The sequence below is a fragment of the Ochotona princeps genome, chromosome 14 (assembly GCF_030435755.1).
Source record: "Ochotona princeps isolate mOchPri1 chromosome 14, mOchPri1.hap1, whole genome shotgun sequence".
In the NCBI taxonomy this organism is placed as follows: Eukaryota; Metazoa; Chordata; class Mammalia; order Lagomorpha; family Ochotonidae; genus Ochotona; species Ochotona princeps.
Genome location: NC_080845.1, coordinates 41,706,564 through 41,727,982, shown reverse-complemented (window position 1 = coordinate 41,727,982; position 21,419 = coordinate 41,706,564). Strand labels below are relative to the sequence as shown.

Sequence of the window (21,419 nt, the reverse complement as noted above, 5' to 3'; positions counted from 1 at the left end):
GTTGTTGTACACCTAGAAGTAGAAGGACAACTGGGAGATGATAAGAATTGTTCTTGTGAAATTATTTGCTATTTTGTTATTTCATGACATTTAAGGCATTATTATAAGATAGCAAGGACATTCTATGTTATGATTCCAAACTAAGAAATTTAGTTTAATCTCAGCTTAATTAACAGTTGAAATTTTGCTTTAATTTGTATTGTGGGATTCTAATTAGGCAGGAATATTTACTACCGATTGGTTTTGCTTTTTGTAGTGCGTCTCCAGATCCTTCTCTATAGTTGCGTGTTTGGGGTTTTCATAGATAATAACAACTAATGTTTACACAGATAACTATATTTCAAATGTACTATTTAGTATAAATCAATCCTGGTGACTTGTGTAATGTTATTATACATTCCTGATATACACAGTATATGAGCAACATGAGGTATTGAACAATGAGCAAAGCTTCCCTGTTCTACTTGAAAACATACATTCCTTTTGCAGCAAAGATTAAATCTTTTGGGGAAGAGTACTTTGGATCTTTGCAAGATCAGTTAAGGCTTACTGGCTAGCTCAGGTTAGGCTCAAAACAGATCTGAGCTCTATGGGGTGAGTTGTATTTGTTTCTTTTGACCAGCAGAGAGCGCACCCTCCACCTTTTGTACCTTCTTTTCCCATGGTCTCACAAAGTCGCTGTACTTGGATATATCTAAAGAATGTAGTTTGGTAAGTACACACACACACACACACACACACACGTATCCTACAGCCATCCAGATAGTGAAGATGCATGTCAAAATCTTCCCTGTGAATCTCTGGTCTCCACCTTGTCTGTCTTCAATCTAACCTGCCTTTCCTTACCTCCTATCAGTCCATCACTAATTTGCTCTCTGCTCCTACAGACTACATTGTAATACATAAGTGAAGCAACACAATATTCAGCTTCATTATTTTGAGACTCAACCACGTTTCATCATGTTTCTGTTATCTTTCTTTTTATTGCTGAATAATATGTCCATTTTATGGACATATTACAATGTTTTACAATGTATCATTTCACTTATTAGTGGACATCAAGAATTTTTCCAGGAGTTTGTCACACAGATAAAGTTGTTAGAAAATATATTGACTTGTCTTTTTGAGAATATGGGTTTTCACTTCTCTTACGGATGTACTGAAAAATGTGTTGACTACGTCATATGGAAGATATATGCTTTACATTTTAGATAGCTATTAAGCAATTTTCAAGAAGTGGTTGTGTCATTTTCCATTTGTACCTGCAATGGAGCGGGGCTCCAGTCATGCCACACCCTCTTCTGCCCCGGTTTTGGATGACACACATGCTTTCAGTGTACATTTCCCTAATAACTAATGATATTAAGCATCTTTTCATGTCTTTTGTTAGGAGTCTCTATATCTTCTTTGTTTAAGTGTCTTTACAGATCTGCCTCATGTTTCTCCAAACAGTTTACATAAAAAATGTCAAAGAATCTAAGCAGCACCGATTCTTTTTCCTCAACTTGTGTCTGAACTGCATTGACTCATGGGAAAGCCTGGATAAAAGGCATATCTTACTGCTTCTCCAATTAAAACAAAGTTTCTCATTTGTTGTTATTGAAAGGCAAGATGCAGTTGCCTGAGATGGTAAGCCATGTGAGCCACACCTGTCTTCTCTGAGATGTGTTTGCAGACTCTTCACCGCCAAGGCACTGGATGCATGCAGTAGGACCCTCTTGGAGCTAGTCTGTGGACATGATAAAGAATCATAACACCTGATACCAAGAGAGGAAGAAGAGATCTTCCTAAGGCAGGGATACTTGTGTTCAACTTCTGATTTCAGTGCCTGATTCCAGCTTCCTGCCAGTGCAGGCCCTGAACGCAGCAATGATAACCACAAATAAAAAGAGAAACAAGAATGATGGTCAATGATGGGTCTAATAAAAATTTGTTCATGTACTTATTTACGGTGTGGTGCTTACATTTATAGAATACTCTCATTAAATGCATAATTATTTTATTTTATTTTATTTCTGCGATTTCTTAAAATTTTTATTTGCTGGTGTTCTTACCTATGTCTAGGACAGGAGAGTTTTACATTTGAACTGAAATAAAGTAGCCTTCCCAAATTGCTCCTACTTCACACAAAATATAGGATAATTCTAGTGATAAGTTTATGACTATTACTAGAGAACTATATACACATGTAGGCAAAGGAGATGACAGAAATGTGGAACAAAATTAAAAGGCCTGATGTGAAAAAAAAAGAAAGAAAAAAGCCTGGTGTAAGCCAGTAATATGTATGAATGGACTTTAAATGATAAATTTTATTATTTTAGTTAACATTCACAATTATTATATAAAATTATTGATTGCTAAATTATGAATTCAATATTATTTTGATTTCTAAGTATTAAATTGTACCTGCTTAATAAGTGATGATGTATAAGTTATTAGCAATTATCATCACCTATACTAAGCTATTGTCTGGATCTTACCTAAAATAAATAGGTCAGTTTTATGATACCATTTTGGTGACAGAGACCAATTAAGAGCTAGACCAGAAAAGATCTGGTAAAGGAGATGCTGAACTAAAAGCAAAAAAAAATCAGAGCCTGAGTAATAGACATGGGTGCTCTCATCCATTATATGCTACATCCTGTTCTTTGATTTTCTGTTGCTTAAGTTTTTCCTTGATTTGTATCCATAAGGAAAGATGGAAATGTGTGAATGTGGGCGGAGTATCTGCTGCATAATAGGCACTGAGAAGCAGCCCCATGGGCTTTGTTCACGTGTTTCCTAAATGGGAAGTGCTCAGTGAAAGAGACAGTTCTGTAGGAATAAGGGCTAGAAATGAGACAGCAAAGAATCAATGCCACTCCACTGTTTCTGGTTAACAAATAACCAGGTTGGAATGTGTGAGCACTGGGAGACTTTGTGGTGGGTGGTCCTGGAAGCACCCGTACATTGTGTCTGTCTGTGTGCAGGAGGAAGGGTAATGTTCACATCTCTTTCTATATGTTTATGTGTGTGTGTGAAAAAGGTGAAAGCGATTCAGCTACATCAGCAAAAACGCTATTATTGACAATGCAAAAATATATAAGGAATACTTTGGATATTAAACAGCTGTCAACTTTATTTGTGTCTGATTATGTTACATTCTTTATGGGTTTGGAAAACGTTATACTCTTAAAGCTTGAATACAAAGCACCCTGCTAAGAAAATAGAATGAGGTCATTACTGAACTTGACCATAGGCCACAAATGCCTAAATTTGAGTTGGGATATTTAGTTTTGAAACATTCAGAATGACATAGTGGACTAAACAATGTAAATAAGAAACCTCACATGGAATCAAAATATATTTGCTCTGGTTATTTGACAATGTATACATTTCAAGATTTAAATACTGTTTTATTTTTTGTTTGTTTTTAAAAGAAAATTTTCATTAATATTTCAACTTTAGGCTATTTTTAAGTGGAAGACTCATTAAGATTTTGCTTTCAAGCTATTTTCTAACAGGTGGATTCCAATTTGAGCCAGTGACATAGAATAACATTACACACTAGAATGTACTGGCTTAGGGCATTCACAGTGAGAATAAACTAACCCAAGGTACTCATGAGTCTGGGAGCATTTAGTTAACTAATATTAGAGCATGTAATATTCATTCTTAGTAATCATACTTCAGACTTTGTTTTTAAAGGATTTATTTTTTTTATTACAAAGTCAGATATACAGAGAGGAGGAGACACAGCGAGGAAGATCTTCCGTCCGATGGTCACTCCCCAAGTGACTGCAACGGCCAGTGCTGCGCCTATCTGAAGCCGGGAACCTGGAACCTCTTCCGGGTCTCCCATACGGGTTTGCTTTCCCAGGCCACAAGCAGGGAGCTGGATGGGAAGTGGAGCTGCCGGGATTAGAACCGGAGCCCATATGGGATCCCGGCATGTTCAAGGCGAGGACTTTAGCCACTAGACCACAGCGCCGGCCTGCGGACTTTTGTTTCTAACCAACACTCAGTCTTTCAAATTCCCTGTTCAACAAAGATACTCCTAACAACAAAACTAAGATGGAAAAATGTTTTTAAAAATTCCCATTAGAAATAATTATATAGTGCTTTAAAGGTAAATATATTAGATAAAAATTTGCTGAGTCAATACATAGCTAATAGAAAAAGATATATCTAGTTTACATAAATTAAAAAGACACTTTAAAGATCTCATTTATACTGATTCATCTAATCATACCAGTCTTAATTAATCATTATTATTTCTTGACTTTCTGTTTCATTCAACATACTGTGAAAAGATTATATACAAGTGAATATTCTTCTCCTTACTGAATTTAGTGGTTGCATGGTATTCTACATATGCAGGACCCAGTAAGGAATTTCTCCATCCAGATCTCCTCCCAAATTGCACAAATTCTTCTGTGCTGACAGTCTAAAGATCTGCTGGTGCCATTCATTGGTGACATATTCACCTGGCATTTCGTCTGCATCTGGCTCTCATCTGTGAGCCTCCAAGGGAATCTGAAATGTTTCTTATCTTCTAGGGAATACAGAAGAAAGACTCTTATTGGTACAGAAGCTTAAATGTCTCTTCTTACCCATATGCTCTCCATGAGCAAGGAGGGTTGCAGCAGAGTGCAAGCCCTCAGCAGATTTTCTATCTTATTCAAGCATGTTTTCATTAGATACTATTCAGGCACATACTGGATACATATTTTGGAATTAAAAATAGGAGTTATCAAAACATTCGTGTATAATGTATTTTATTTTGTGTTTATGGTTTTGGAAAATGTTACACTCTTAAAAAAAACCTGAATATAAAGCTCCCTGCTCAGAAAAAATATTTTTATCTATGTATTTCAATATATTATACACAGTATACATATTTCTCTATATATTCATATATTTTTCTATATATATTTATGTTTTTTCTTATGCGCTGTATCAGCTTTAGTCTGAACTCTACTGCCCATGAGTACAAAGCCTTCTCAGCTAGTGTCAGGGTGTTAGACCAGGCTCATATGGATCCTTTGACAAAAAATGACGAACAACTCCCTAAGAAAAACCCATTCTGATGGAGGAGTTACGTCTATGACCTGTTCCAGTCACAGTAACTGCTAGGAGCATATATGAGGTGACAGTTCATGTTCTGGCTGCTCTGCTCCCCATCCAGTTCCCTGCTTGTGGCCTGGGAAAGCAGTCAAGGATGGCCCAAAGCCTTAGGATCCTGCACCCGCATGGGAGACCTAGAAGAAGTTCCTGGCTCCTGACTTCAGAACAGCTCAGCTCCAGCCTTTGCAGCCCCTTGGGGAGTGAGCCAGCAGATGGAAGCTCTTTCTCTCTGTATTTATATCTTAACTCTGTGAACTCTTACTTCATGCTGGTTATCTTCTGCCTACCCATGTTTCCAGTATTCAGTCCAAAGGAATGAGGAGAAAATACTATGAAATCTTTACTTACAGCAAGTACAAAAGCTAACACAGTGTCCAGCTATTTTGCATAAGACAAATGATGTTTTGGATATAGCAATAGAAAGAGTATTATATTTTATAAGACTGTAAAATGGATTAAGTGTTATTATTTCTATGTATTGCTTTAATATTTTTCTAATATATCAAATTTTACAAGCTGAGACAAAGGTATATTGCACACATATAGAAAAGGGATCACAAAACAATAGCCTTGAAAGTGATGAGTTCATCTTGCATTGAAAGAGCAAGCTTCTTAGAGGTGTGGAAACTCCCCCAGTCAAGCTTAAGTGGGGTTGTATACCTCGTAAGTGGAAAGAGGAAGGATGAAGTAAAGTCAGATTAAAATCAAAATCAGGGTTCTTTAAACAAAACGAAACAAAACAAAAATTGTGTAACTTTCATCTACCTAACAAAGACAAGTATGCATTATTTTCATGAACTTTATTCTGAGTTAAGTTCCAATATAAGACTTGCACTTAATAAGATCCCTGCTAAAAGTAGGAGAACATTTAATCATTTTTAAATTATTTATTTATTTCTATTGGAAAGGCAGATTTTAACAGAGACAAGGAGATACAGAGAGAAAGATCAGGCTGGTGCTGGTGGTTTCTGTAACCTGGCAGGCGAAATCATCACTACCACCTATCACTAAGCTGTTCAGGTCAGTGGCACATACAGAGCAGGTTACAGAAGCCATTGTTGGAGAAAATCAAACTGTCAGTTGAAACGTAAGCTCCCATCTGGAATTCTGCCTTATAGATTGTGTCCTTATTGTTTCCTTACAGCACAAGGAAAGAGCCAGCTGTTCATCAGAAATAATCCATTTTTTTATTCCAAGAAGTAGCTTATCTAATGTTTCGTACAGGAATAGTAGGGACTGAAATGCAAAAATAAGGATTTAGGTTCTGAGTACAGGATCTGGATTGTCTACACTTTGTGTTGTGACTGCACGTGCTAAATCATGGCTCTAGTTTTTTGGTAGACATTTAATGATGAACAGTTTCCCAGGCCCGCCGTGGTAGCCTAGTGGCTGAAGTCTTCACCTTGCATGAACCCGGATCCCATATGGGCACCAGTTCTAATCCTGGCAGCTCCACTTCACTTCCCGCTTCCCCCCTCTGTGGCCTGGGAAAGCAGTCGATGATGGTCCAGAATCTTGGGACCCTACATCCACTGGTTTCCGATCGGCTCAGCTCTGGCCATTGTGGCAACTTGGGGAGTGAGTCAGCATTAGAAGATCTTTTTCCCTGTTTCTCCTCCTGTCTGTAAATCTGACTTTCCAATAAAGAATAAGTAAATCTTACAATCTTTAGAAAGATCAGGACAACACTTGGTTCATAAAGCTTATTCTGGCTCTTCATTTTATACTTTTTTTACTTAGTGATTGCCAATTCATTAGAAAATAATTTTGTTATGGTATAAAAATCTTACAAATACTCATTTTTTTTAAACAAGCAAAATGCTTGACCTCCTAAAATGCAAATATCTAGCACATAAAACATTCCTGGCTTAGAAACACTAGCCCTTCACTTATGGAAGAGGTGAGATGTGTAGTATTTAGTGGGAAAGGTTTTATTGGTCTCAATGTAAAGCATCTCACCACACAGATTAGGCTATTATTATTCAGAACTCCACTCCACTGTTTCTTTATTTCAGTAGAAACTCGTTGGTTTCTTTAAGAGTTTGGCTATAGGCCATCAAAGCGGACTCTAAGACAAGGATTCTCAAGCTGGCAGCTCGTCTGAGACTGCTATGGGACCAACAAAAGCATGAGAACTGAACGGAGGAAAAGCTGAGCAGTCACACCACACAGTTAGACAGTAACAGGGTGCACCCCGAGGCTGGGATGATCCTTCAGGGCCAGAATTAGGGATCTGGGCCTGTGAATCTCCACATATTCATTCACTGGATATAGGCAGACCCAGGAAAAAGAAGAAAACTAAGTGACCCACTTCAGTCAAAGGCAATTCTGTACAGGGGCCCAGTCGAAGAAGCTGCTGGCTCCGTTTGCCAACATTCACCTTAGAATGCCTTATCTTTCAGAGGTTCTGCTTTGCTTTGTGCCCACAACACATTCTTTGTCCAATCACTATTGTTATGCTTGCAGGTTTGATTACACTTAACTACAAGGAATGAGGATCAGAAATTTACAAGAAAAGCAATTTTACGTTTAGACATTTTCATTAGAAGGTAATTATCGCCATGAAGTTCACCTGAGGTTTTGTAGTCTCTACATAACAGTTTCCTCTGAGAAGGAAAATGACTGTCTAACCTTTCATGAAAAGGCAATAATAGCAAGCAAGAACTGTCCTCATCAACCCTTTCCTAACTAGGCTGCTCAGTGTTCTCCAGGGACCGTTGAAAAGACGGTATCAGTCACCACAGAGACACTAAGCCTTTGTGTGTTAAATGATTACCAAGAACAGCTGTATAGTTACAAGATCAATAGTAACACCATCATTTGTGAGTTGTGAGAAAAGCAAATTCTCAGGGTCTGCCACAGATTTAGGAGATCAGAAAGATTAATGGTAGGGTCCTGCAATCTTTGTTTAAAAAAAAAGCTACAAGTAATTTTGGTGTATGTTGGAGGAAAGCCTTAGTACATAGCTGGTGATAAGCACTGTCTACAAGGCCTTCAGCAGGTGTCACATTTGCTCTATTTTTAAATTTCAAAAGCAAATAATTATACTTTTTATGGTTCTTAAATGAATCTATGTTCACACACACACATACATACAAAAGTTTGATCTGATAAAAGAATAGAAATGTCATCCTGAGTCTGGTACGGTAGCCTAGGAGTTGAGGTCCTAGCTTTTCATGTGTCAGGATCCCAAATGGGTGTGAGTTCATGTCCTGGTTGCTCCAGTCCTCATCCAGCTCCTTGCTTGTAGCCTGGGAAAGCAGTAGAGGATGGTCCAAAGCCTTGGGACCCTGAACCCACGTGGGAGATTCAGAGGAGGCTCCTGGCTTCAAATTGGCTCAGCCCTGGCTATTGTCAGCCCCTTGGGGAGTGAACAAGCAGATGAAAGATCTTTCTCTTTGTCTCTCCTTCTCTCCGTAAATCTACCTTTCCAATAAAAAATTTAAAAACAAAACTTAAAAAAAAGAGGAAGATATGCCACCCTGCAGAAAATACTATTGTGACCACTTTAGTGCATTTTTAAAAAGATGTATTCATTTTTATTGGAAAGTCAGATATACAGAGAGGAGGAGAGACAGAATTGTGGAGTTGATTCACTCCTCAAGTAGCTGCAACAGCCAGAGCTGAGCCAATCCGAAGCCAGGAAGAAGGAGCCTCTTCCAGGTCTCCCACGTGGGTGCAGGGTCCCAAAGCTTTGGATCACCTCGACTGTTTTCTCAGGCCACAAACAGGGAGGTGGGTGGAAAGTGGGACTGTGGGGATTAGAACCAGGGATCTGGGTGCATGCAAGGTGAGGACTTCAGCCACCAGGTTACCATGCCGAGCCCATTTTAGTGTATTTCTTTTCCAATGTTTTTTATGCATACTTTACTTGTGGAAAATATGGTAAGACTATGCTTGTTTCTGTTTTTTTATTTATATATTTCTTTATTTGAAAAGTGAGTGACAGAGAGAGACACAGATATATTCTGTCTGCTTGTTCATTCTCCAATTGGCTATAATAGCCAGGGATAAGTCAAGCCAAATCCAGGAACCTGGAACATATTCTGATCACCTGGATGGCAGGAGTCTCCAATGCACCTGCCTTCCAGGTGCATTAATAGGGAGCGAGACAGGAAGTAGTCAAAATGGACTTGGATATTGTGTACAGGTAGTATAAGATGTGGATGAACTCACCACAGCCCTGGCCCCATGCCTACTATTTTGCAGTCTGTTTTTGACTTAGAGTTTGTTCTGCACAGTACATGTAGATGAACGAGGATGGCTCAAGTGATCCAGCCTATGAGGTCAAATGACCTTATTTTTTATTATTATTATTTTATGATACAGTTCCATAGGTTTTGGAATTTCCCAACCCCCTCCCCAAGAATCTTCCTTCCCCCACTGATTTCCCCTATATTAATACAGTAGTATAGGTCTTCAGAGACAGTCATAAATCCATCATTGCAGTCATGGACAATGGCAGAAAGTCCAGCATCCTATTGTCAAGATATAGTAAACAGTTTCATCGGGAATCCTTCTTTGATCTGGAAGTAGAGATGCATACTGCATTGAATCCTCACATCTGGATATGATAGTCTCCATTAAACGGTTACTATACATACCCTTAAATGAAAAGCCACAATACAAGATCAACAATAGAAAGAAAAGAAGAAATTTACAGTACAATGAAGTTAAATAACATGCTACTGAGTGACTGATATATAATTGAAACAATGAAGAAGAATATTAAGAACCTTTCTGAAGACATGGTATGAGTTATGAGTCAGTGAAGAAATGAATGAGAAGAAAAAAAGAAAGAAAAACTACTTTGAAGAAATGAAAATAAAAACAAATACACAAATGTCCATGAGTTACAGTTTCTGTTGATCTTTGTTGGTGCGATATGTCTCCTGTGGGCAACAGATAGATGGGTTTTGTATTTTTAATCCAGTTACTAATTTATGGCATTGGATTGATGAGTTTAAGCCATTTACATTCAGGGTTAATATGAATAGGTGGCATTTTTGCCCTGTCATTTTAGGATTGTCCATTGTTTGATTTAGTCTTCTGTTGTTATTTTACTGGGATGCTCTTCACATTTGCCTTTGATTTTGGTGAGTGCTATTAGTTTCTTTTTTTATGATTATGTTTATATTTAGCAGTTTATAGTATTCAAGCAAGATTTTACAGAACTTCATGCATCTTAGGATAATCAAAACTGATTTATAATTCTAACAAGCCATATATTAATAATTGAGGAGTAGAACAGTCTTTGGCGGGTGCACAGAGAAATCTCCAATTTCTTAGCTAGTAAAGAATTACTGAACTCTGCATCCTACCTAGTGAATTCTAGGAAAGGCCACGTCAGGAGCCTGACCAGTAAGGTACAGAATGAGTAATTTTAGGCCAGCTGACATTTTCCTGTCTGTTCAAATGTTTTCATATTGGTCTCTGTCATCTGAGCTAATTATGGAGCTCCTGAGTGACCCTGGTGGTCATTGCCAGAGAGGATGGGGAGCCAAAGTTAGACCTAAATAAGGACCAGAAGGAAATGTACAATTCTTCTATCTCTGAGACCCTCCCAGGGCTCCTGTTTGTTGTTCCAGTGAAAATGACCTTAATTTATCCGAAACCCATCCACATGGTTCTATCTGGAGTAAGTCTTCCAAAGTATGTCTCCTCCCTGATACCTCAAAGCTTAAAATTCTGGTGTAAAAATTTTAAAAAGAGAATATATCTTTAAAAGCAAGAAACTCCTTTAGAAAAGATTTATTTAGAAAGACATGGAGGACGTGGCATGATGGCACAATGACTAAATCCTCACCTTGCCAGTTCCAAGATCCCATATGGGAGTTTGTGTCCCAAATTCTGCACTTGCCATCCATCTCCTTGCTTGTGGCCTGGGAAAGCAGCATAGGATGGTATAAAGCCTTGGGATCCTGCACCAATATGGGAGACCCAAAAGAAGCTTCTGGCTCCTGGCTTCAGATTGGCTCAGCTCTAGCCATTGTTCACCATTTAGATAGTAAATCGGCAGATGGAAGATCTTTCTGTCTTCTCTCCATATGTCTGATCTGCCTTTCCAATTAAAACATATGAATCTTAAAAAATAATTTAAAAAAAAGACAGACATGGAGACAGAGACAGAAAGATCTTCCCCAGGGGTTTATTCCCCAGATGCTCACAAAGCAAGGAGCCAGGACTTACATATGAGCCTTTCCAATAGCTGGCCAGGGCCATAGGATTTGGATGATCTTGTACTTCTTTCTCAAGAGTGTTAGCCAGAAGCTGGATTGGAAACAAAGTAGTCAGGATTCGAACCGGCATCTGAAGTGGCTTTCCCACTGCACCTCAACACTTGCCTATGCCTCCAAGTAGGCAATTCTTATTTTTGTGCTATTCATTGACATAGTTACACAACCAGGATTTCAACATAATGAAGCTAACTGGTGAAGAAAACATTAATGTATAAAGCATTGTTTTTAGTTTCTGAGTGTTAGTTGCTGTGAATTTCCACTTGATAGCTCTTCCATTCTGCTTTCTGTTCTTAAGAAAAAAAAATGACTAGAAGAAATATTTCTTAGGGCAATAATGCAGAGAGCATTGTAAGTGTACATAAAGAAAGCCAGGGTCAAATTATTATTGTCAGAGACATAATTGCTTGCAATTACATTGCACAATGCTATTCAAGTTAGTGATTTCTAGAACATGAAGAACACAGTGTAGGTTTTAGAGCTAAGTCGAATCAGCATGGATTTTGTGCTCTGGCATTTGCTGGATGTGTGGTTTACTATTATTTTAAGTCAGTTACTTCATCTTTCAAGTCTTGTTCTCACCTGAGAAAAGAGGAAAATAACAGAAAGTATCTTGCAAGGTTAATTTGAGAACTGAATAGAGAATAAAGGTTTGGTTCTGAAAACTTCCTTATTTTCAGGAAAAGAAACACCATAAATTATATAGGCCATGAGAAGCAAAGTGACCTGTAGTGGCACTCAAGTATGGCAAATATTTCCCCTTCTCTCCATTTCATTACCTTTGTATGAACCTGAAGGTAAACAAATCAAATCCTGGGCCTTCGTGTGAAGTTGATGAAAGGCTTGCTCCTGAACGTTGGCCTTTTTCTTGTCCCATTCCTTGTTGCTAGTGGCTCTGACTCTCCTTCAGGATCCTATCCACTTCCTATTTCTTCCTTTCAAATCAAATCTAGAAGCATCAGCCACTCATTAACATACCCACATGCACTAATTAAACTGAATTGCAACATGGTTTGCTGCTCAGAAAGCTTTGACATTTAGTAATAACCTATCTAAAACTGAGTGCATTATATCTGAAGCAGAAAATGACACAAAGTAAATAGAATTATCATCAAGAATTTGGGGCCAAGGCTGTTAGGGTGGGAAAGTCAAGGTCTCAGTCAGCATCAGGCACTGACCCTGCTTTTATTGCATGATAATTTCTGAGAGCTCATGGCTAGAAGAGCTGAATTCCTTTCAACCTTATTCTCTCCCAAGAGCAGGAGCATCTGTGCAACTTGGACAAACATCTCTCCAGTCCTGCTCCTTCAGCCATATCAATAAAGGACAGGCTGGCTCAGTACTCTTTCCTCCAACCTTGATTTAATTCTTCCCTTCACCAGAAAGGCTGCTTCATGCATGCCTCATGTCTTATTAGACACATATTAACCCATTTCTGTTTTTAATAGAAGTTTCAAAATTAAAGTTAAAATTGATCTTCCCCCCAAACCTCTCAATCCTATCTCAGTCTGTGCACCTTTCCATCAAATGTAAGTAATCATTGTAAGTTGTTTCTGAAATGTTCTTTCTTCATGCATGGTAATTACACATCTTAAATTGATTTCACAGATTTATCCCAAATGTAGCATTTTATTTCCACTGTTTCAACTGCCTATTTTTTGTTCATCTTTTTAGTACATACAGAACTCTCATTCTTTTCTTTTCCTGAATGCTGTTTGTTTTCAGATGTGGGGGATTTGTGGCCCATGAAATCATTCAATCTGGCCCTGCCCAGACAACCACAGATGATACTTGAAATCCAATAAATCTATAGCAAGCTAGCTCTTAAGTGTGTGACCCAAAAGTGATTTTATAAATAATCAAATGTCTCTTGGCACCAAAAAGCTTCCCTACTTGGGCTGCATCAACCATCTGTAAATAGAAGTATCAAATAGTTTCCTCTCTTCAGATATTCAGTCATGTTTTAGGTAAGTCATTTCACATGCATGTGTAAGTATTTTTATAGGATGCATTGCTAGAATTGATTAATCAAAAACTGCCATACAGCTATCATTTTGATACCACTAACTTCTTCCCCATAGTGATCATCTCAGTTTCCAGAGTTTTGAAAAATTATATCATCCCTCCCCAATGTTTTCATAAGTGTTTTATTTTGATTTTTATTTGTGTGTGTGTGTGTGAGAGAGAGAGAGAGAGAGAGAGAGGGAGAAAGATTCTATCTGCTGGTTCAAGAATACTTCTTTTATTTTGTAAAACTTTGAACTTTTTTCTAGTAGGTTACAAATGGTATATTTGTAATTTTAACTCGTATTTTATGAATGAGGTGGAATTTTTTTTTTCTGCAAAACTTTCATGTTATTTGGCAACATTTATATTATGCCCCTTGTAACCTAAAGGTGTAATACTATTTTTCAAACATTGCAATGCAAATCACTGCAGCATTTTTCCTTTTTTCATTGCCTCTAGAAATTTCTGGCAAAAAGAAAATTATTGAATTGTATAAGCTATGATAAGGAAAAGTATTATTAGAATAGTGACATATTATATATAGCTAGCACTTTTTATGAAAATGCAATCATTTGAAAAATATGATATATTAAATTTATTCTATTCATAAACAACTTTTAAAAGGTAGAAAATACAAAGCTACATTATAAAATCAAGACAATTGTCATCAATAACCATGGCCTTAAGACATGGGTAAATATATACTTTTTTATATAGGAACATATATATACACACACGTATACATGAAAAATAAAATAAAAATAGAACACTTTATGTCACTTTATGATAAAAGAAGTGATTACATCTAAAGGAGTTACTGTTGCTCCACCTGCTCATGCTTTTCAAGACTGTAGGCAGCTCTGGCGCCACACTATTCAGGGCTCTGTTTCTCCTGGCTGAGCCTTCCTGTGAGTCTGAACACAAAGAAAAGACACCGGTTGATTTCCACCTGGACAATGGTCCAGGCGCAGCTACTGTACTCCTGGGTTTCCAGGTAGTCACAGATCCTTGTGAAATACATTTTAATCTGTAATCTGAGGTTCTCACTACCCACAGTACCATTTCTCTGTTTTGTTTCCAGTTCTATGAATCCTTCTAGGTACTGTAGCTGTTGATGAAGCTCAGTAAGGATTTTTACCAGGTAGTTTTTCTTCCCACCATCCAGGGCAAAATTTTCTTTGATGAGGATGAGTAGCTGCTGAAATGTCTCATGGAGAACAGCCAGTACTTGTCCTTTCTGGTACTGATAAAGATTCACAGACATCTGGGGAAGCCCGAAATCTTTCCTGTATTGTAGGCATTGCTCAATTGTCGACGTTTGAAAATTGTTCCAGGATTTTAAAATCCTCATGTTCATTCTTCTTTGTTGGAAGGGGACCATCTTCAGTTCCAGGGAAAAGATTGTGGATGAGACCAGCAGCACCAACACAATTTTAAAGAAGTATTTGCAAAGCATTAGGAAGTTCAAATGCACTACTTAGCTGACGATTTAGTAAAACTCCAATACCAGTACTAGCTTTTCATGCCTCTCAAATTATATTGCAAGGTGTTCTCTTTCGTTGTTTGTGTGTGTGTGTGTGTGTTGCCATTTCTCCAAGTTACGCATTAGCTGTTCTGCTTGCTTTTTTATGGTGTTCATGGAACACTTCCCCTTCCTCCTTTGTGTTGGGTATTTGAGAAAGTAACCAGAAGAATTTGTTTCAATGTATGCTTCATTTGTGAAAATGACAGATTAGTCATCCAAAACGATCTTGAATTAATATCAATATTTATTACACACCAAGTTTCACTCAATACATTGTGCTTTCTAAACACTTAGTCAAGCTTACTAAAACTCTTCTGTTGAGATGAGTGTTTTTAAACAGTAGTCTTTCATTCAATAATATATGTCAGAGTCTTAGACTCTCTCATAATGGACTTGGAAAAAAATTAAAATCCACGCAGACTATCAAATTTAAAAACTTAAGTAGAATTGTAAAATTTTCACAAACACTTGCGCAAATTAACCTTAAAATATATGTCAACTATCTCAAATTGTTTATGTCTTACCCACTCAATTTAATATCTAGAATTCTAATTATAGAAGTAGTGTGAGGGCCCAGCATGGTAGCCTAGCTGCTAAAGTTCTCGCCTTGCATACGCCAGGATCCCATATAGGTGCCGGTTCTAATCCCGGTGGTCCTGCTTCCCAAGAGAGGAAACTGTAGCCATGTCCAGCCCAGATCACCACCCCCATTCTGGCCCCCATGCTCACCAGTGGGAACCCCAACTCAATCAGAGTGTTCCCTTAGCTCCTCAACAAGGCCTGTTCCCAACCACAGAATTAATGCGTACCAGCAGAAATTGCAGTTCCAAAGGGGTGAGCCCACATACCCCTCATAGATTCTGCTCCCAGATCTGACTCTCTCACATGCTAGTGTCATGGGCTAGACTAACATTACTCATCCCCTGTTCCGAATCACACTGGTAAGTACTTTGATCTAACTGCACCAAGTAGGCCCTCAGTCTTAACTTTAGCATGCACCAGTGAGTGGTATTCAGTGGTGGTTGATGCTAACTACCCCAGCTCAGCTGTCCCACATGTGCTTGTGCTTCGGTCTGTCCCTTAAAAGTCCTCCCACTCCCCCCTTAAAATTGCTCAGTTGCAGCACCTTTGCTAACCCGCAAATACATTGGCCTTGTTTATGAAAGTCCCTCAGTAGTCATTCCTCACCTTGACCTGACCCTCAAGTTCTCACTCACCCCAACCTGAACCATCTCCCAGACTTCCTGAAAGCCCACCTCTCAAGTCCCCAAGGTGTGCCGCCAGGCTGCCAGAGCCTCTCCTCACCTGAAGAGTTAAGTTATATGGCTGCCCGCACCTGTGCTGGTCCAAAAAGCACTCAGGCCAGAGGAAACTGGGGCCTCACTGGGTCTCCCTCCTCCAGGGAGTTAAGTTGCCCACTTTATAATTTTTTGTGTATTTAATACTGTCAAACCAGCATACAATACTGTAATTAAAAATATGATACTCTGTGTTTAAAATACGTTAAAATAGTTCTGCTTTAATAAGAAAGGAAATTTAAACTCAACCAAAGGATGGCAGCAAAGCACCAATACTTAAAGTCTTGCTGGCATCTCCTTTTTTGTTGGCCAGAGGAATCACAGGTTCATGGCACTTGGTGGTCTGAGTATTAATGTGTGATCAGCAATGCATGATTATTTAGATCAGATGAATATTTTCAAAGTGCATAAAATGATTGCTCCCCCTCCCATTTTAAGGTACTTGCTAATTATTTTTATTAGGCATTTTCCTTTTATAGTTGGAATGCTCTAATAGGCATTGATGCTTCCTAACTGTCTATTGCCATATTTCCTCCCTTTTATAACAGGGGTAGGGATGCTGTAGGTAAAACCATTCTGGATTTTCTGCCCTGTCTTAGTGTGTCTCTTCCTGTGATACCACATCTAGCTTTACTCCAAAGATAAGCATTGTAATTCTCAAAAATGTCCATTTTCTATTAAAGATACTATTGGGATAAATGAACAAATCCAAATGTAAGGACAGAATATGTTATGTGGTATTAAAGTAACAATTTGATTTCAAAATTTCATGATTGCATTGTACTACATAGTAGGAAGATATTCTTGTTAATAAATATGCATCAAAGTTCAAAAATATTAACCCCATCTGATTAGCAATTTCCCTGAAATGGTTTTCTCTCCTGTGTCTTTAACTTTTTCATTGCAAAAAAGAAAATGCATGTGTCTGCTTTTAAAGATTTATTTTATTTTCATTTGAAAGTCAGAGTTACAGAGAAAGGGAGACAGAGCCTGAGATCTTCCATTGCTAGCTCACTCCCTAAGTGGCCTCAGTGGTTGGAGCTGAGCGGATCTGAAGCCATGAGCCAAGATCTTCCTCTAAATCTTTCACATGGCTCCAGGGGCCCAAGGATGACCTGAGTCAATCTCTGCTGCTTTCCCAAGCCATAAGCAGGGAGCTAGATCAGGAAGTGCCTTCTGGGTAGCGAGTGCAAAGATCCTGGAGTGACAGGAAGATGGGACAGGCAGCCAGGTAGGTGGGAAGATGCCGCAATGTACCAAAGGTAACATAGAGGCTGGGGACCCCCCAGGCCAGGTCCCCTTACCTCCCCATTTCCTTCATCTGCCCATTCCCCTGTCCTGTGCTCATGAGTGTGGTCTATGACCTAGAGTCTCAGCGGGCCAGATTGCTGTCCTGCCCAAACCTCCCACCATCACCCTCATCAACCTTCCATAAGGAAGCAAAGTAGTAGAGGGCCTTGGGGGGTCCTGTGGCCCCCACTTTTCAAAGAATCCAACCAGCTCTGGGAGGACCCCCCCTTCCACTCTTATCATGTTTTTAAGGCTTGACACCTGATCAGTAAGCCAAAAATAAAGATCCCTTGAATTGGTTCTAATATTATTACATAGGCAAGAGAGGTAAAAGAATAAAATACCAATGAAATTGCATGGTGAATGATGAAATGTAAAAGTACACCAGAATAAGACCAACTGGAGTATCTTTTGTTTCTAAATTTATTGACCCTGAGCTGTAAACTTTCCATCTGCAGAGCGACAAGCACAAAGAGCCTAAGATTAAGCCCTGAGAAACATCACTATTTAAAGAAGGAATAGAAAAGGAGATCATAAAGTGTCATAGTGTCTGGGTTAGTAGAGGAAAATCAGTTTTCATGAAGGAATGACAGTTGTTTAGAGTGTATGAAGGGTAGGTACTTGAATACGTATGCGGGAAGTAATTACATGGAAATGGTCAACTTAAGTAGACAGACTTTTCAATAGAATATTAATGGTGAAATACACATTTCAATGCCTTTAAAAGAACATAGATGATGTAGCAAAAATTTAATCACTATGTGGAGGAGAAAAATTAATTGGAAGCCATTATTAGAGATTCAATCTTGAAAAACTTTTCTTGTTTTTTATGTTGTTTTATTTTTAAAGTGAGGAACATGCTCTGCAGGCTAGAAGAAATTAGTAGAGATGAAGTGGTAAAGCAGCAAAGAAAAGGAAAGAGAGGCTATGAGAAAAGGAGAGGGAGATGGAGAAAGAGAAGGAACCAGCGTATTCATGCCATGCTTTGTCTGCAAGAAGAGAAATGGTTAGGATCCATGTAGGTTAGAACACAGAGGCCAAAGAGAAAGTTGACAGTTTCATTCTGGTGATTTAACTTCTTGGTGAAGTGGAAGGACTAGCTATGAGATGAGTGCATGCCATGGCACAGGCTCCTTCCTTTGCCTTCTAGAACCTTTCTTACTTTCCAATGGATCTTCTCATTTGACTGATATACTCTTATGTTCCATTCATAGTGCTTATCATAATCTATGCTTAACATCCTTGTGAATACTTAATATATTTCTTCCCTCAGAGGACACCACCCAAGTCTGTGTTTTACTTGCATTAAAAATGCATGTCCTACTATACATACAACGTTTCTGCACTGTAACATAGGAGAGACTAAATAAAAATTAAATGGAGGAGCAGGTGCTTACTTTAGTGAATGAGAAACTTTCATCCCACATTATACTAACCTGGGCCAATTCCAAACTCTGTGTCCCGACTTCAATATTTCCTGCTGATGGACACCATGGAAGGCAGTAGTGTTGACTCAAGGGGATTCCTGCCATCCTCCTGGGAGACCTGGATTGTGTTACTCCTGGCACTAGCCCTAGCTCATTTCCAGCCATTTCAGAATTTGGGAAATGAGACAAAAGATAAACATTCTCCCAGTGTTATCATTCTGCTTCTCAAATAAATCACTGAAAACTTAAAATGCACATACTGGATAGATAAATGAATTTCTTCAATACGAAAGGGAGAAATAGTTTTATACTGGAAGATGGGGGACAATATTCAGGACTGTAATCGCAAGAGTTAAGAGAAAAAGAGGCTGATACAGTAAAAGATCAATATTGGAGGGTAGAACAGGGTAGAAGAGCAACACTGAAGATATGAACACTTAGGCTGATTATGCTGAGTCAATGGTGACAGATGAGTCTGAATTTTATATAAATGATGTAGTTCAAGAACAATATAGTCCTAAAACTTTATTATGTCTAATGTCCTACTGGTGTCCTCTTGCATTATTCTTATTGGATCACAATGTCACGCGCACATGCACTGCTGTAGCACCCAAGACAACAGTGACCATTTATTGTGTTACTATTGTGAGACACTTTATGATGGCTTTTTGTATTTGGTCTCAATCACCTCTTTTTGTTTCCTTTTCAATCATTAGATTCTTGTAGAGATTCTTTGGCAAATAGACTAAAACAAGAGAGAATGTTAGTGTAATAACGCATCAAAAGTATAGTATTAAAAAGTTGCCTTGCAATGGAGAGATTTTCCTACAGGTGTTCCATTCTGACAAAATTAAAACACCTACAGTCTTTGCAGATTAGTGTTAAAATATATACTATGCTTTTAAAATATGCAAGCAAGGGCATGGCTATTTAGCTTTCCCAGCTTATTGAAGAAACCATCTCTTTTCTAGGAAGCCCATTCATTACCTAGCTGTTTTGGTTACTATAACCCTGGTATAATAGTTTTGTATTGTGATGCACCTATATTAGTGCTTATTATTCTTTTTTTTGTATTTTTTTTTTGGTGCTTATTATTCAACACTGTTTTGCCATTCATGGTCCTTTACATTTCTATATATGTTTTATGATTATCTTTAATTTTGTGAAGAATGTCATTGGTATTTTGATGGCAATTAGATTAAATCTGTAAATCTCTTTGTATCTACCTGTAAGTATGGAAGTATTTCATATTCCGTGAAGTTTAAGTACAATTTTAAAGATACTTATTTGTGTTTATTAGAAAGACAGAGTCACAGAGTGGAGGGACATAGAGAAAGATCTTCCATCTGCTAGTTCATTCCGCAAGTGGCTGCAACAGCTGGAGCTGAGCTAATCTGAAGCCAGGAGCCAGGAGCCTCCTCTACATCTCCCATGTGGGTGCAGGGTCTAAGGACTTGGGCCATCTTCTTCTTCTTTCCCAGACCACAAGCAGGGAGCTGGAAAGTGGAGCAGCTGGAATGTGTACGATACCCATACAGAATGCTATTACTCGAAGGTGGTGAGTAAGCTGGTTAAGCTATTGTGCCAACCCCCAGTTTTAAACAAACTTTTAAAGTAAATAAAACCAAAATGAGAACTTCGTAATATCAAAAAGAAAAAAAATATGAGCCAGGCATGGTAATCATTATTCTGAGGGTATTTCATGATGAAAGGATTAGTAAACTAGGAAACTGGAAAGGAACGTAACAGAGGAAAAGTGAAATAGAGAAGGCGAGAGACATAGGACCCTGAATAACCATTTAAGACGGACTCCGTATGCACTGAAAAGAATCTCCTTAGGAAAGGTTAAGAAATCATGTGCAGCTTCTTTAACCCTAGATGTGTTTATTGCTGACTAATACCCAACACATCACTGGCTGCTGGAAGTATTTGATCTGTAGCGCTGCTATCTCTTACCAGTGCCAGGCTTTGGTCTAAAGGAATCACAAGTGTTACCTCACATGATCCACGTGATCACCTGTGAAGTAAGTGTCGTTATCCCCCATTACATAATTAAGGAACGGAAACATCAACACAAAACCTCAATGCTGTGATATTACTAAGATGACACATAGTATTTCTATTTTTCACAATGTTTTTAAGAGACAAGTCTTATCAGAATTAGATCACTATTAAAATGAAAAAAAAGGAAAGAAAAACAAACAGCTGTAGTTTAGGAAAATTAAAGAAAATTCTAAACAGAATCATCTGGGATACCTAGTTGTTGCGATGAACAACCAACAGGGTCAAGAATTACCCTGCCACTATTAAACAATTTGAAAACTAGACACAATATAGGAACAAAAACTTCACTCACCAGATAACTGAAGGGCAAGGTTGTGAACCATGACAGGCAAGAAATAAAAGAAACTGTGTCCTTGGGGTAATGTTTGGACTGTGCTTTAGGGATAAGAAATCTCCCTGGGCAATCTTGCAGAGTTGGGGGGACAGAAATGAGAACCTGAGGAATTCAAAGCAGTTAACATGTGCA

The 21,419-nt window shown here is 38.3% G+C and overlaps 1 protein-coding gene across 1 annotated transcript; it reads right to left on the bottom strand.

Moving 5' to 3' along the window:
- Nucleotides 1–14,120: 14,120 nt before the first annotated feature.
- Nucleotides 14,121–14,805, bottom strand: IFNE (interferon epsilon). The gene is given in 2 exon segments (XM_004599971.3): nucleotides 14,121–14,243; nucleotides 14,245–14,805. Coding segments are annotated over 2 exon segments (684 nt in total).
- Nucleotides 14,806–21,419: the final 6,614 nt, after the last annotated feature.